Genomic DNA, 15,086 nt, shown 5'->3' on the forward strand with positions numbered 1-15,086 from the left:
TTTTTGTAAATGCAGTGGTATGTGAATTAACAAATTATTCACATTATATATATATGTATTGCATTTTCCTTTTAAAAGGCACTTGAACTACTAACCCCACCTGTTCCAGATAATTCATCATCTAGAATAAAAGCTCATTTAAGACGAGGGACTGCTTTCTGCGAGCTGGAACTATATGTAGAAGGTAAGAACTGAAAAATAGTTTCTGAAATGATGGCAACATTAAACCTATTAGCTGCATGGTATACATTCTCACAAGTCTATTACCAAATATCAGCAATGCCAATTTGTGTGCTATCATTGCGAAAGTAGAGCAAGTAGATCTCCTCGAAGGTCATAGGTAAAAAGGACTGCCTTCGAAGGATGTACTGCTTACCAAAGAAAGGTAACATGTACAGCCTCCAATGTTTATTAAGGGGATTGAGAAAAGGAGACATGTTGAATACTACGTTGTGGAGTCAATTGAAGAGTCTACTTAACTTTTTGAAATTTCTAGTTTTTAGACAATATCATTATTCTGACTAAGATAGGTCCTGGATGAGACCTGCTTAACAAACACAATCAAGCAGAAGTTATTCGATGTTTTTGCTCTTTTGGACAAATACATTTATGAACTCTCTTATCCACTTTCACATATCTATGTTACAAAAACATCTGCTGTATCACCATCACAATAGGATAACTATATGATAAATATATGACTTATAGTATTAAAACAAAAGGTAATAGAGACTGCCCATATGACAGCTTAATGACTGCATCTTCTGAAGAAGTGGGCTGGGACAATTATTAATATAATATGCTACATGGTTGAAGACTATCTAATTGTGATTGTTAATAGTATTGATTTGGGCATGCTTTATCAAAACTGGTGTTGGTCACGTTTTTGTTTTCTCCTGTTGCAGCAATGAAATTGTAGACCAGTTGGAATGTATATGTCTTCTGATTGGTATGGGAAAATCCATGATGTTCATAAGTGTCAATGAGAATGCTAGAAAGATGGCTTTTCTAGTGTGTGTTGTTTTGAAGCAAGCGTATTTGATACGAACACTTAAATTAACAAATACCTATTAGTTACTCAGGGTGTATCAATATTAGATTGGTTTGTTTATGACTGTAGGTGAATGATTAATGGTATAGTTGTAGACGATAATCTAGCTAGATTCACTGAATCATTGAGTAGAGGAGATATTATATTTGAATGCACATTACTTTATATTAATACATTTCCTTGGTAGCCGTATTTGGAATCGATCATCATTTAAAGAGTGATTTCTTGACATAGATTATAACCATATCTCACAACGGAAGAATATTCGGTATAGATATTAAATATGCAAAAATTAGCGAAGGTTTAAAATGGTCTGAACAGATTAGGTGGAAGCTACTATAAGTCATTAATTTAAGTTAGAAAATACTACGAATGGAAATAAATACCCTGAAGGTATTGGAATCGTATGAACATCTTAGAGTTGAATTGACAAGCACTGTAAAGATGAGGGAGTGGGAGAAGGGCACTTTTCTCAGAGGTGCTAAGAAGGGTAGAGGAATCACTAGATTATGCCTGGGAAAATCTGATAGGGGCAATGAGGGAAGAGGATGTATTATCTGAATGATACCCCATCTCCGAACACTTGCTTCTCCATCGGACCGGGGAATCCCAGCCCTGCTTGCTTGGCCCTCTACTCTTCTCTTACCCCAGCTTACCGACTAGAACCTAGAGTTGTCTACCGAGACCATACATGCACCATCTGGCTTCTGTCTGACCTGACCCTTCCACTACTACCCCATTTTATTAGCTCATGACACCACGGGGACCTGGGGACAGGAGTTAGGGGAAGAGTCTGGGAGCCTTTTCGATCAGGCTTTATAGTTGTCAAGTTCTTGGTTGACTGTGAACTTGTTTACCACTTACCATTATGCACTGATGCACTGTTCCAACGATTGCTTGCAACAACGCTTCTGCCATGAATGCCCTCACTATTCTTGTGGACTAGTTGTACACTTCCGCTGTTATCAATGTTGTTATATTGTGCAAGAACTGTGGTTATATGAAACAAAATAAAATATGTTTACAAAAAAAGCATTGTAAAGATGAGACACCTGAAACATTGTAACAATAGATGTCTGACTTTGAATTTATGACAAAAAGGCAAAGAATCATAAACCATGTACAAAGAGTCATCAAAAGTCATCATTGTCCCTAAAAATTAGATTATATTTAAAAAATTAGGAGTTTGCTCAAAACACAAGGGGGACAATTGTTTTCGGCAATCTAGAGATATAACTTGTACGCATTTTGGCAATTCTTTAAGGCAGCCATTTTCACTGCCCAAACTAGTAAAGTGGATAGTGGGCTGGATTACAAAGCTTGGGAGAGACATATTAGAAAACGTTATAAGGAAGAAACATTATTTTTAGCATGTGTATGGACTCAAGGGAACATTCTCCATCGAAAATGAAAAAATATAATTAAGACAAGTAAAAGCAGAGGGTCCAATTTGATGGGTAGGAATTGCGCTGCAAAGATATTCAGATAGGACAATGCCAATTTGTTTCTAAATTATATGGTGCAGTGTGGTGACATAATACCGCTCCAAAAATATGAAATGGAATGTTCATGGTCCCTATTTTTAAAAAGAGAAAGTGGGCTTAGCCACTAAACGTTCACTTTTGACTGTGAGGTGTCTGGTAAAGTATTTGGAAGAGTAATCCTGAATCTATTACAAAAACGGGTAGATGGTGATTTAATATGTCTATCATACGGGATTTCAGAAGCTCCATCCACCGTCACTATTTTGTAATTACTTACAAATTACATCTCATTTGCTCAGAGTAGGAAGAATCCTCCTTTGTATATTTCTTATTTAGATCTAAAATGTGCACTTTTCACAATAGATAGATCAATGAATAAAAATGTTTTTAGTTAGTGTTCTGGTTGTACACAGCCTTGTATGATTGTATGAGGACACTCAGGCTGTGGTTTGCATGGGGAATAATGGATACCTGAAAAAAATCTTTACCAATAGGGAGAGTTGCACAAGGCTGCATATTAGTGACAGAAGGAGAGTTGCTATCCACCTAAATCTGGAGGAATATATGTTACAGCATTATATTATGCAGATGACATGATGCTTCTCAGTGACGCCTCGATTGGTCTATGACACCCGGTAAATGTTAAATTGTTTGGAGGAGTATTATAGCTACAATAGTTTGACTAGGAACCGTGTCAAAAATAAAATCATCTGCCATGTGCTTTGATCCTTATAAGTAAAGTTTCCCATGAAAATATAAAGGTGATACGCTCCAGCTTGTACTGGAGTATATCTACTTGGGACTACACATTGTCTAACCTAGAGATATTAACTCATATCTTTGTGAGCAGTGGCTACGCCCATTATAGCAGGGGCTACTGAAATGTGATTGCTTACTCCAGCCCTTCCTAAAGACATATAATTCTAATTTAATGCCATTGCTATGCTGTGACTCAGCTATCTAGACTCAGTGGAATCTTGCCTAGCTAGATACTGTTACAGGAATATTTCTTAGACAAGCCTTCGAGTTGTGAAACTCAATACCTGTACAAACCATTTGCCTGATCCTTCCTGTATGCTGGGCCAAGACTAGAGATGTTCAATGTTTTATACGTCTATTGGGAAATGATTTGTATGATATTGTTTGTGTAGAAATTCCAATAAGTCAGGAAAAATGATTGCAACTTTGTGATGATCTGAAGAACTGTTCAGTTCTTCTCACCTCTTTCAAATCTATTATAAAATACTGTAAAGAACTCTCCGTGGTCTTGTATTGAAGATAAACATTATTTCGAAACAATCGTACTTAAGATGTATGACTAAGTTCAATCTCAGAATTAGGACTGTTGTTTATGATGTGGAGGTTCACCTCATTTGTTCAACATATACTTAATACCTTTGGCTTCATTGGTTTGCTCTGTCATTGTGACAGTATATTGCTATGCAGACTACACCCATCTATTAATTAGATTGAGTGAATCCACTGATGATACTTGTTTACTACAAGATTGCTTAAGGTTCATAGCTGGATGAATATTGACTGGCTGAAATTGAATATAGGAGATTGGAATTCTAATAAGTGGAAATCAATTTCAGTACCAACTTACTATTTGTTCTCCTGACTTTGACCTCTGTCGCCCTGTGCCATCCTGCACAAAATGCCTGGGAGTCAAAATCAATGCTATTTTGCAGATGGGCATTTATGTTTTGGCACTAGTTTCATCTTGTAAGTATCAGTTCTGTTGCCTCCATACCCCCATGCTACTGTGTCAAGGTTGTAGACTGCTGTGCATGACAACAATTATAGGGGCGCGGTACAATTACTGAAATAGAATTTATCCCAGAATGGAAAAATCACTTTTCTTTAAACTCCCTGCTCCACAGGCCCAGGCGACTGGGTTTGTCACAACTGCCCCCCTCCCAGGTACTCTTGTGTATCTCTCATCATTCACAAATCACATTGGTTGCCTATCCAGCATTGTGTGACCTTCAAAACTCTTGTTATAGTTCATCATTTTCTGTATGGGTAGGCTCCATCTGTGCACAGTTGCAAAATATACTTCTTCTAGACCAATTCACTCTGCAGTCTCATCAGTCACTGCCTGCGTTTATAGATCTCGTCTAGGCAGTAGAGTGTTCACAATATAGACTCCTTGTGGTTGGAAGTCGCTTTCCAGAAGAATCCAACTAGTTACCTGCCAATTTAGAAAAGCTATTAAGATGTGACCTTTTCCCCTTCTTAGTCTTAGTCCCTGCTACTCGCTGGTCAATTTTACAACATCTCAGCTCAGCACAAAGAGACCCTTTGGGTCATAGTGCGCTTTATAAAAATCTTATAACATTCAACATGATGGCATTGGATATAATACATTTTTATTATGCTGTGTGTGAGTTTAGTGTGATTGTGTCATTCCATTGATACTGTTGATGCCATCATTATGTTAAACTGAGATTGTAACAGTTGAGTAAAGAGGTTTTTCTAAAAGTGAAATTATGCGAGGTTCACAACAAGAACGCTATCATCTGGCTTTATTAATTGCTCTCTCTGCATCTCAGTTCTGTGATAATCGTCACAGTTCCATTCCTAGAAGTTTAAAGTTGGATAAATAATTTAGCTGCACCTGTATGACTAGGCTGAGGGCATTTCAGAGCTTTAGATCATGGACTTGCAAGTGGCTGCCTTTTTGTTTTATCTTTTGAACTTTAGACATCAGATGTCTATTAACTGTTCTGAGGTTGCTGGTTGGAATAGGGTGGGTACTCATTTCTGTATTTACAATAGATCTTTGTTATGTTATATTCACTTGTAAAGTGCTCATCTCACCCAGTAGGGTATCCTGCCGTTGATGAGACAGGAGTTGCTTGCTGCCCTTTCTGGGTCCTATTTAAAGAGCCCAGTTTTCAGTTTCCCCCTGATTTCTAGGACTGAATTAGCGACCCTAATGTGAAGGCGGAGTACGTTCGAGGCTTTAGGGGCCCGGTACGAGAAGGCATTGCCGCAGGCTCTGGCTCTTCAGATGCAGGGGACAGTGGCGAGCAGAAGGTTCTCTGATTTAAGTGGTCCAGTGGGGGTGTGGAAGCTGATGCAATTGTTCATGTAGGTGGAGACTAAATTGTGTAGCGTATTGAATGTGTGTGCGAGATGTTTGAGCTGTGCACGTTCGTGTATGGGGAGCTAGCAAGGTCTCTGAGGTGGGGGGAGGTATGGGTGCATGGAGGGAGATTGAGCGTGAGTCTGGCTTCTGTGTTCTGAGTGGTCTGGAGTCACTTGGTAAGTTGGGTGGAAGTTCTAACATAGAGTTGGTTTAGGCCTGAAGCCTAATTTGAATGGGTGAAGGAGGTGGTTGTTGTCCAGGTTGTTAGCTTGTCTCTTCTTGATAGGTTTCTCCAAGACTTTCACTGGGTAGGGAAGCAGCGAGATGGATGTGTAGATAACTGGTGAGGAAGGGTTTTTAGTAGGTTTCTTTGTACTGGTAAGAGGGTGGCGTGTTTCCAGGGGTTCAGGAAGGTAGCCATGGTTATTGAGTCGATGAGGATGGGGATGAAGGCAGTACAAATGGGCTTGAGTCCTCTTGGTAAGGCAAAGAGTAGGCAAGGCTCTGATGTGGCTCCCGAGCGGATGGATCGTGTGAGAGTGGATTTGTGATGGGGGACAGGTTAGCATGGTTCCTGGTAACTTTTTGTCATCTCCTAGGAGGCCCACCAGGATGGAAGGGTTTGGTTTGGTTGCAAAGTTGTCATAGATAGTGCTTATCTACTCACGGAAAAAAAGAGTGTGTGCGAGGAGCGGAGCTTCTGGGAGGTGGCGATGGTGGTGGAGCTGGCAGCAGGCATGGCGAATTCCTTTATGATGGAAAGCAGCTCCTTTCCACTGTTCATGCGGTTATCCATCTGTTCAAATAGGCTGAGCACTTGGTGATTTTCAGATGTTGGTGGTATTGTCAGATGGCTGATTTGTAGGTTTGTTTGTTGCTGTTGTTCTGGGTGAGTCTCCATTAGCGCTCAAGCTGCCTGCAGTGGTGCTTGTTGCATCAAAGGTTGTCGTTGTACCAACAAGTGTAGTAAGGGCTTGCCGGCAGGTTCTCATGAGAAGTGGCAGCCGGCACAGGAGAACGCACCTTTTAATGTTGGTCGGAGCAGTCTAACAGCATAGCGTGGAGATGAGTCCTTGGTTCAGAGTATGGAGGGATGAGGGGAGGTAATGTCTAGGGCTATGTTGGGGTGGCATTGGACACTAGATGCTGGCCGACACATGGGGGCATCTGCGTTTTTGGTCCGGGGGTCGGCAGCCATCTAGGGAAACCTACCAAACCCACACATTTCTGAACACTAGAGATCCAGGGGAGTCCAGGGAGGTATGGCTTGCGTTTATCCCCCAACGTTTCCCTACCCAGAATCCCCTGCAAACCTCAAATGTTGATGAAAAAAATTACATTTTCCTCAAATTTCAGTGTGGGAAAGTTGTATGATCACCGGGCTGACACAGATTTCCTACAACCCAGCATTCCCCCAGGTCTCCCGTAAAAATGGTACCTCTCTCGTGTGGGTGGGTCAAGTACCCGCGACAGGCAAGGGCCCAAAACATATTGTGGAGACATCAAAAACTACCTATCACAAAACGATCTGCTTTTGCAAGGGGGGTCACATGAGTTTTTGGTCTGGGGTTTGGGGGATATCTATGGAAACCTACCAAACTCACACATTTCTGAAAACTAGAGACCTGTGGGAGTTCACGGAGGTATGGCTTACGTGGATCCCCCAACGTTTCCCTACCTTTATGCCCATTTTTTGAAAATAAACTACAATTTAGCTGTATTTTGGCTAATTTCTGGGTCCCCTCCAGGGGAATCAACAAACCCTGGGTACCTTTAATATCCTCATGATGTTGGAAGAAAAGGACGCATATTTGGTGTGGATACCTTATGTGGTCAAAACGTTACAGGGGCCTAAGCGGGAACTACTCCAAATAGCCAAAGAAGGCTTAGCCCGGGTGGGGTGAGGCCTAGCAGCGAAGGGGTTAAGGCAAGTTAGCAGTCACCAAGAAACAAATCAGGCCCTTGCTTAAGGCAAGGTAGTAGTTAACGAGAAACAAATCAGGCCCTTGCTTAAGGCAAGGTAACAGTCACCGAGAAACAAATCAGGCCCTTGCTTAAGACAAGGGTAGGAGTCACCGAGAAACAAACCAGGCCCTTGCTTAAGACCAAGGTAGCAGTTGCAGAGAAACAAACCAGGCCCTTGCTTAAGACAAGGTAACAATCACCAAGTAACAAACCAGTCCCTTGCTTAAGGCACAGTAGCAGTCACAGAGTAACAAACCCGGCCCTCTCTTAAGGCAAGGTAGCGGTCACAGAGAAACAAACCAGGCCCTTGCTTAAGGCAAGGTAGTAGTCACCGAGAAACAAATCAGGCCCTTGCTTAAGGCAAGGTAGCAGTCAAAGAGAAACAAACCAGGCCCTTGCTTAAGGCAAGGTAGCAGTCACAGAGAAACAAACGGGACCCTTGCTTAAGGCAAGGTAGCAGTCACCGAGTAACAAACCAGGCCCTTGCTTAAGGCAAGGTAGCAGTCAAAGAGAAACAAACCAGCCCCTTGCTTAAGGCAAGGTAGCAGTCACCGAGTAACAATCCAGACCCTTGCTTAAGGCTATGTAGCAGTCACCGAGAAACAAACCAGACCCTTGCTTAAGGCACGGTAGCAGTCACAGAGAAATAAAACAAGCCCTTGCTTAAGGCAAGGTAGCAGTCACAGAGAAACAATCCAGGCCCTTGCTTAAGGCAAGGTAGCAGTCACCGAGTAATAAATCAGGCCCTTGCTTAAGGCAAGGTAGCAGTCACAGAGAAACAAATCAGGCCCTTGCTTAAGGCAAGGTAGCAGTCACCGAGTAATAAATCAGGCCCTTGCTTAAGGCAAGGTAGCAGTCACCGAGAAACAAATCAGGCCCTTGCTTAAGACAAGGGTAGGAGTCACCGAGAAACAAACCAGGCCCTTGCTTAAGACAAGGTAGCAGTTGCAGAGAAACAAACCAGGCCCTTGCTTAAGACAAGGTAACAATCACCAAGTAACAAATCAGGCCCTTGATTAAGGCAAGGTAGCAGTCACCAAGTAACAAACCAGTCCCTTGCTTAAGGCACAGTAGCAGTCACAGAGTAACAAACCCGGCCCTCTCTTAAGGCAAGGTAGCGGTCACAGAGAAACAAACCAGGCCCTTGCTTAAGGCAAGGTAGTAGTCACCGAGAAACAAATCAGGCCCTTGCTTAAGGCAAGGTAGCGGTCACAGAGAAACAAACCAGGCCCTTGCTTAAGGCAAGGTAGCAGTCACCGAGTAACAAACCAGGCCCTTGCTTAAGGCAAGGTAGCAGTCAAAGAGAAACAAACCAGCCCCTTGCTTAAGGCAAGGTAGCAGTCACCGAGTAACAATCCAGACCCTTGCTTAAGGCTATGTAGCAGTCACCGAGAAACAAACCAGACCCTTGCTTAAGGCACGGTAGCAGTCACCGAGAAACAAACCAGGCCCTTGCTTAAGGCAAGGTAGCAGTCACAGAGAAATAAAACAAGCCCTTGCTTAAGGCAAGGTAGCAGTCACAGAGAAACAATCCAGGCCCTTGCTTAAGGCAAGGTAACAGTCACATAGTAACAAACCAGACCCTTGCTTAAGGCAAGGAAGCAGTCACAGAGAAATAAAACAGGCCCTTGCTTAAGGCAAGGTAGCAGTCACTGAGAAATAAACCAGACCGTTGCTTAAGGCACGGTAGCAGTCACTGAGAAACAAACCAGGCCCTTGCTTAAGGCAAGGTAGCAGTCAAAGAGAAACAAACCAGCCCCTTGCTTAAGGCAAGGTAGCAGTCACAGAGAAATAAAACAAGCCCTTGCTTAAGGCAAGGTAGCTGTCCCTGAGAAATAAACCAGACCCTTGCTTAAGGCAAGGTAGCAGTCACAGAGAAACAAACCAGCTCCTTGCTTAAGGCAAGGTAGCAGTCACTGAGAAACAAACCAGGCCCTTGCTTAAGGCAAGGTAGCAGTCACAGAGTAACAAACCAGGCCCTCGCTTAAGGCAAGGTAGCAATCACCGAGTAACAAACCAGACCCTTGCTTAAGGCAAGGTAGCAGTCACCGAGAAACAAACCAGGCCCTTGCTTAAGGCATGGTAGCAGTCCCAGAGAAACTAACCAGGCCCTTGCTTAAGGCACGGTAGCAGTCACCGACAAACAAACCAGGCCCTTGCATAAGGTTAGGTAGCAGTCACCGAGTAACAAATCACGCCCTTGCTTAAGGCAAGGTGAAGGTCATTGAGCAACAAATCCCACCCTTCACAAATCAGAACCTTCCTTAAGACAAGCTGGCAGTGACTGAATGACAAATTCGACTCTTGCTTAAGGCAAGGTGGCAGCCACTGAGTAACAAATCTGGCCCTACAGAAATGAGAAACTTGCTATAGACAAGTTGTCAGGGACTGAGTAACATATCTGACTCTTCACAAATGAGAACCTTCCTTAAGACAAGGTGGCAGTAACTGAATAACAAATCTGACTTTTTCTTATGACAAGTTGGCTGTCAGCGAGTCATAAATCCGACTTATCCTTAAGGCAAGGTGGCAATAACGGAGTAACATATCTGACCAATTCTTAAGACAAGATGGTAGTCACTGAGTAACGAATCCAACCCTTCCTTGAGTTGAGGTGGCGCAATTTGTGAGGAACACACACTTTGGATCCCCTGGAAAGTGATCTTTCTGAGGGACAAGAGTAGCTTCTGACCTAAGGGAACACCATTCAAGAAGAGACTACCGATTAAATAAGCTCAAGAACCAAAAATTGGCGACAAGTATATAAAGCTATATTAGCGTCTTCAACTTTATCAGTACAACCTTTCCCAACCAGATATGTGTTTTTAAATCACATGATGTCCTTTGAGTCACAGGCATTCAAAACGTGTTACTTGCTTGGTTATCTATTGCTTCAGAGATGTTGTCAATCAGATGCTAGAGACAATAGCATATAAAAACGCAGAGCACAACACATTTTGCAAACAATACACTCCAAAACATAGACTACCAAACTGTCAATCCTGGTATTACACCCAAATTACTCGGACCTGGGTGAGAATAGGTATTGTGTCATCGTAAACTATGTGTATAGTGAATTTGTCTTGAATTGTGGAATACATAATAGATACAAATATTAATTGCCGTGGGGAGAAAGGTATGCAGAATTTCAATTTTATAAGCCTATTTTTTAAATATTGTAACTTTGGCAGTCAAAATGTGGCCGTAGTTCTAGATTTTGGCATTCTAACTGTAGGGTTTTCATTTTGCAAAAGATGATTGTGAAGCCTGTGTTTTACATGGAACTCTCAAGAAGCCTTTTAGAAATGTTGCCCATTTTTCACGCTATCGAGGCAAAAGGAAAATAAACTGATAATTAAAATAATTTTAAATATTCTCTCTGAAAACCATTCTTTGTCCTGGGACAGTGCTGTTGCTGGTTTATTTAAAACAAATGTATTTTGTACATGGGACTGACTTGAAACTGAGTTTCTCATGAAGTACAAAAACATAAACATATGTCTGCATTAATAACTTGACTCGAACCATTAGTGGACTTAAAAGAAGTATTAAATGAAAATGTAAACTCTGAAACGACTTTGTAGTTGAAGTTCGCCTAACCTATCCATTGCTATAATCTGTTGTATTACTTTAGGTCTTCTTGATTATGAAGCGGCTCTTAAAATTGATCCATCCAACATATGTGTACAAGATGATGCAGAGAAGATCAGAAAAATAATCCAGGGATCCGCGTCAGAATCCGCCTGAAATCATGGATTGTGTATTGTTGACTCTTCTATTTCTCATCATCGTTAATCCTACCAGTATTGTGCCAGGCATGCATGCTGAATACTCTCCTCTGCTTATTTTGAAACGTTTTAGAGGGGCAATGTTTTTGGTTTCATTGGTTTCTAATACGTTGCTTGGAGAAAAACAAATTTTTCGCCTTGTTAAAATTATTTATGGAGCGTTAGCAAATGCTTGGAGCTATGTTTGCCACAAAAAAAACAGCTTGTATTCTTAGTTACTGCCAAGGATATTGCTAGTTATAGTGAGCCGCGCCCTCCCATCATCCAAGTGACACGCCATGACATGGACCACCGACAGGATTTGCAGCTGACCACTCGACTTCAGTATCCAGGGTTTTCGCTGTACTTCATTGGAATCAGCTGCATAGCTGGCTGAGTTAAGCATGTGGCACAGGCAACCACAGGAAGAAGTAGACATTGATGTGATACACCAATGCCCATCATTGAGTGTGTTCAGAGTTGTATAAATCCAAAGGCCGAATGACGGCATCAAGACCCTTGTGTGTTTCAGAGGGACTGATGGAAACCAGTGCTTGGGTTTGCCACAACTGGCAGTGGAAAACAATGAGATAAAGAACGAACTTGACAGATGACAACTACTTCTTCACAATCTTTTTCATGTGTCTTGCCATTACTTCCCATCACTGTTGTACCTAACCAGTCCTACTGTTCATTCTTCACATAATGTAAAATTCTGGTTTTGTGTATTAATATTAAAATACTAAGGTTAAGAAATATCAAGTATTCACATCAAGTATTAAAAACTGTCGTTTTTGAAAGGCACCTGGTCCCCTTTTCTCTTTTATCTGCAGTTGGAGGAGGACCGTCAGCTCAATAACGCTTCTTTTATCACATGCTTTACTTTACTATAACCTAGTTCCTACCTCTATTCTTAAATGTCCTCTTGAAGCATTCCTTCCACTGACCTCTTTTTCTGTACTTTCCTCCTGGTGCTTTTTTCCATCTGTCCCTCACCCTTCCCCCCCACAGTTCAGAAACAAAAGCTGTATTTGCATTCATCTGCTTAAGCCTTTTCTATTGTGTATTGTGGCATGTCTGAGCGGTGTTGTATCATTGTAACTATTTTTTCCTGTTGGATGGGGTACCTATATGTATGTATGTTCTGGCCGTAAAATCTTCTAGTTGTAGGGTGAGGACTACAGGGAATCGAGAAAAAAGGAGGTTGGGAGGGAGTTATAAAATACCATGCCAATAGCATATGGAAACCTTAACAGTTTCTGTAATATGAATACTATAAAGTGATTGGCATAGCTGCACTTACCATCTTGAGGGTTCAGTATGTAAATCGGCACTAAGTAGTTAAAAAAGCTCAGAGGAGCCGGAAGTTCCACATTATTAATAGAATTGACTGTGCAGGGAATTCCGTCGAAGAACTGTTTAGAGTTTTAAATGAGTTTATAAGGCCCACAATCCCCGCCTTCCAGGAATTATGCAAGGCTTTGGCACACCATTTTGAATAGAAAATCACAATTATCTATAACAATCTCTCTCACCACCCCCACTATCTGAAAACTCTCCCAGTACTCCCTAGATCACCAATTCCCCCACCTTTCTGGAGTATTTCGAACTCATTACTTCGGAACAAGCTTTGCAAACTATTAACAAAAGGTCCCCCCTCTGACCTCTACCCCCCACATCATCATGGTGACTCTTGCCACCACTCTTCTTCCAGTCATCATTTCACTGGATAAACTTTCCCTCAGTACTGCGACTCCACCATTAGCTTGGAAAACTGCACAGGTCATGCCAATTTTAAAAGACCCGGACGAGGATCCCCTAAAACCTGTTAACTACAGATCCATAGCGCTTCTCCGCTACCTTAGCAACAGTATGTAAACCATAATAAATAAACAACTCTTCTTCTAGTTAGAAACTAATTCCATACTGGACCCTTCCCAGTCAGGTTTTAGGTGCCTTCCCAGTCAGGTTTTAAGTTCTCACATAGTACAGAAACCGTACTAATAGTGTTTCTGGACCCTATTGGACTTTCCCTCGATGACGGTCTTCCTGCCATACTGGTGCTACTCGATCTATCCACAGCATTCAACACCATTGCTCATTCCATCATGGTCCAGAGACTTATAGAGATTGGTGTCTGTCGAAACATTCTAGGGTGGCTCCAAAACATCCTTAGCAATTGGACTCCGGTAATACACTTGGGACCAATTAAATCCCGTGCCATGTCCCTTAACAAAGGGGTACCACAGGGATCCTTGCTGAGCCCCACACTCTTTAATATATATGTAGCCCCACTTGGGGTGGTAAGATCTTGTGGTTTTAAAGACATTTTATATGCAGATGAAAACCAATTGATCATCTCCATGGGTCCTAATCCCAAATCCACAAAACACAAATTCCCAGTCTGTATGAGGAAAGTTGCTTCCTGGATGTCCCTGAATTGCCTACAGCTCAACAGCGGCAAAACTGAAATTCTGCTGTTCGGCAAGGCCCCCACATACTGGTCAGACGACTGGTGGCCGTCCGAACTGGATGTCACCCCACATTCCAAAAAAGTGATAAAATCTTTCCATGAGAGAGCAGGTAGGCACCACTTGGAGCACCTGCTTTGCAATCATGAGTATTGCTAGAGAACTTGTTCAGAAGTTACCATTACAGACTAAAAGAACTCTCACTCAGGCTCTCGTGGCCAGCTGCCTTGAATATGGAAACGCTCTTTTGGTTGCAGCAAATGAATCACTGCTACCTAAGCTTCAGGTGGTCCATAATACTGCTGCACGACTAGTCTGCAAACTCCCCCGATCTCCTTCGGAGCCCACTCTAAAATCTCTTCATTGGCTTCCAGCCAGGAAACGCTTTATCTTCAAATTTCTGTGCTTGGTGCATTCATCCTTATCTGGTAAGGACCCTGCATATCTTCAAAATAAACTCCGCCATATAGACCTACCAAAAATGTGAGATCAAAAGACTAGCTCCTGCTCTGTGCCTGCCGTATCTGTTTAGCCAAATATAATGGCTGATCGATTTCCTATCTCAGCCCACATCACTGGAATAGATTACCCCTGCACATTCGGGCATGTTCGGACACATGGTTAGCGCTGCAGCGCCAAGCTACCCCTTTGGGGGTGATTCGCTGCGCTTTATTAAGTGTTTATAAGGTAACAGTCATGTGGCCCTGAGGTGACTGGACAAAAAAACTGGCTGGATACTCAAGCAATAAAGGCAGGGTAATGTCTGGGGTAGGGGATCAGGAGTAACAAAGAAGAACCTGAAATGTAGAAACAAAAGGTGGCAGTTAGGGAAGCATTCATAAAGGAAATGTGGAAAAAGAACTAAAGTGGGCAGGCGGAGCAGGTCCCAACTTAGCAAAGAGCACGAAGACTCATTGCTCTCAATGTTGCCAGGCACAGAGTAGGCAACCAGAGGCTACTTTAAGCTATCTTAACCTTTCTAACCCTTCCATCTTCCGGCTTCCTGGATCTGGACGCATCTGCTGTGCTTGTCCTTATTTGGTCACGTGGTAGCATCAGTGTTCTGCTCTTAGTTTGCCGCATCTTGCTGGCCCTGTGGTTCCCTGGTCCCGCTCCACCTCCTGGCCCTGTCTTTGTCCTAAGGCCAAGCAACAGCACTGTTTCTCGTGTGGAGTGACACAGTGGCACAGCAGCACAGCACAGCGGAGGTGAAAGGAGGCCTCCGCTTTCTGCCTGCTTACCATCACATACCTA

At 42.5% G+C, this 15,086-nt stretch overlaps 1 protein-coding gene across 1 annotated transcript in view; it reads left to right on the plus strand.

Annotated features, from left to right (window-relative positions):
- DNAAF4 (dynein axonemal assembly factor 4) overlaps nucleotides 1-12,164 on the plus strand; it is a 153,964-nt gene extending 141,800 nt beyond the window's left edge. The window contains exons 8-9 of the mRNA XM_085646330.1: nucleotides 79-184; nucleotides 11,229-12,164. Coding sequence (XP_085502456.1) covers nucleotides 79-184; nucleotides 11,229-11,341 — 219 coding nt within the window. The 3' untranslated portion in view covers nucleotides 11,342-12,164. The remainder of the gene's footprint in view (nucleotides 1-78; nucleotides 185-11,228) is intronic.
- The last annotated feature ends 2,922 nt before the right edge of the window (nucleotides 12,165-15,086 follow it).

Source organism: Triturus cristatus, chromosome 3_1 (genome assembly GCF_964204655.1).
Source record: "Triturus cristatus chromosome 3_1, aTriCri1.1, whole genome shotgun sequence".
In the NCBI taxonomy this organism is placed as follows: Eukaryota; Metazoa; Chordata; class Amphibia; order Caudata; family Salamandridae; genus Triturus; species Triturus cristatus.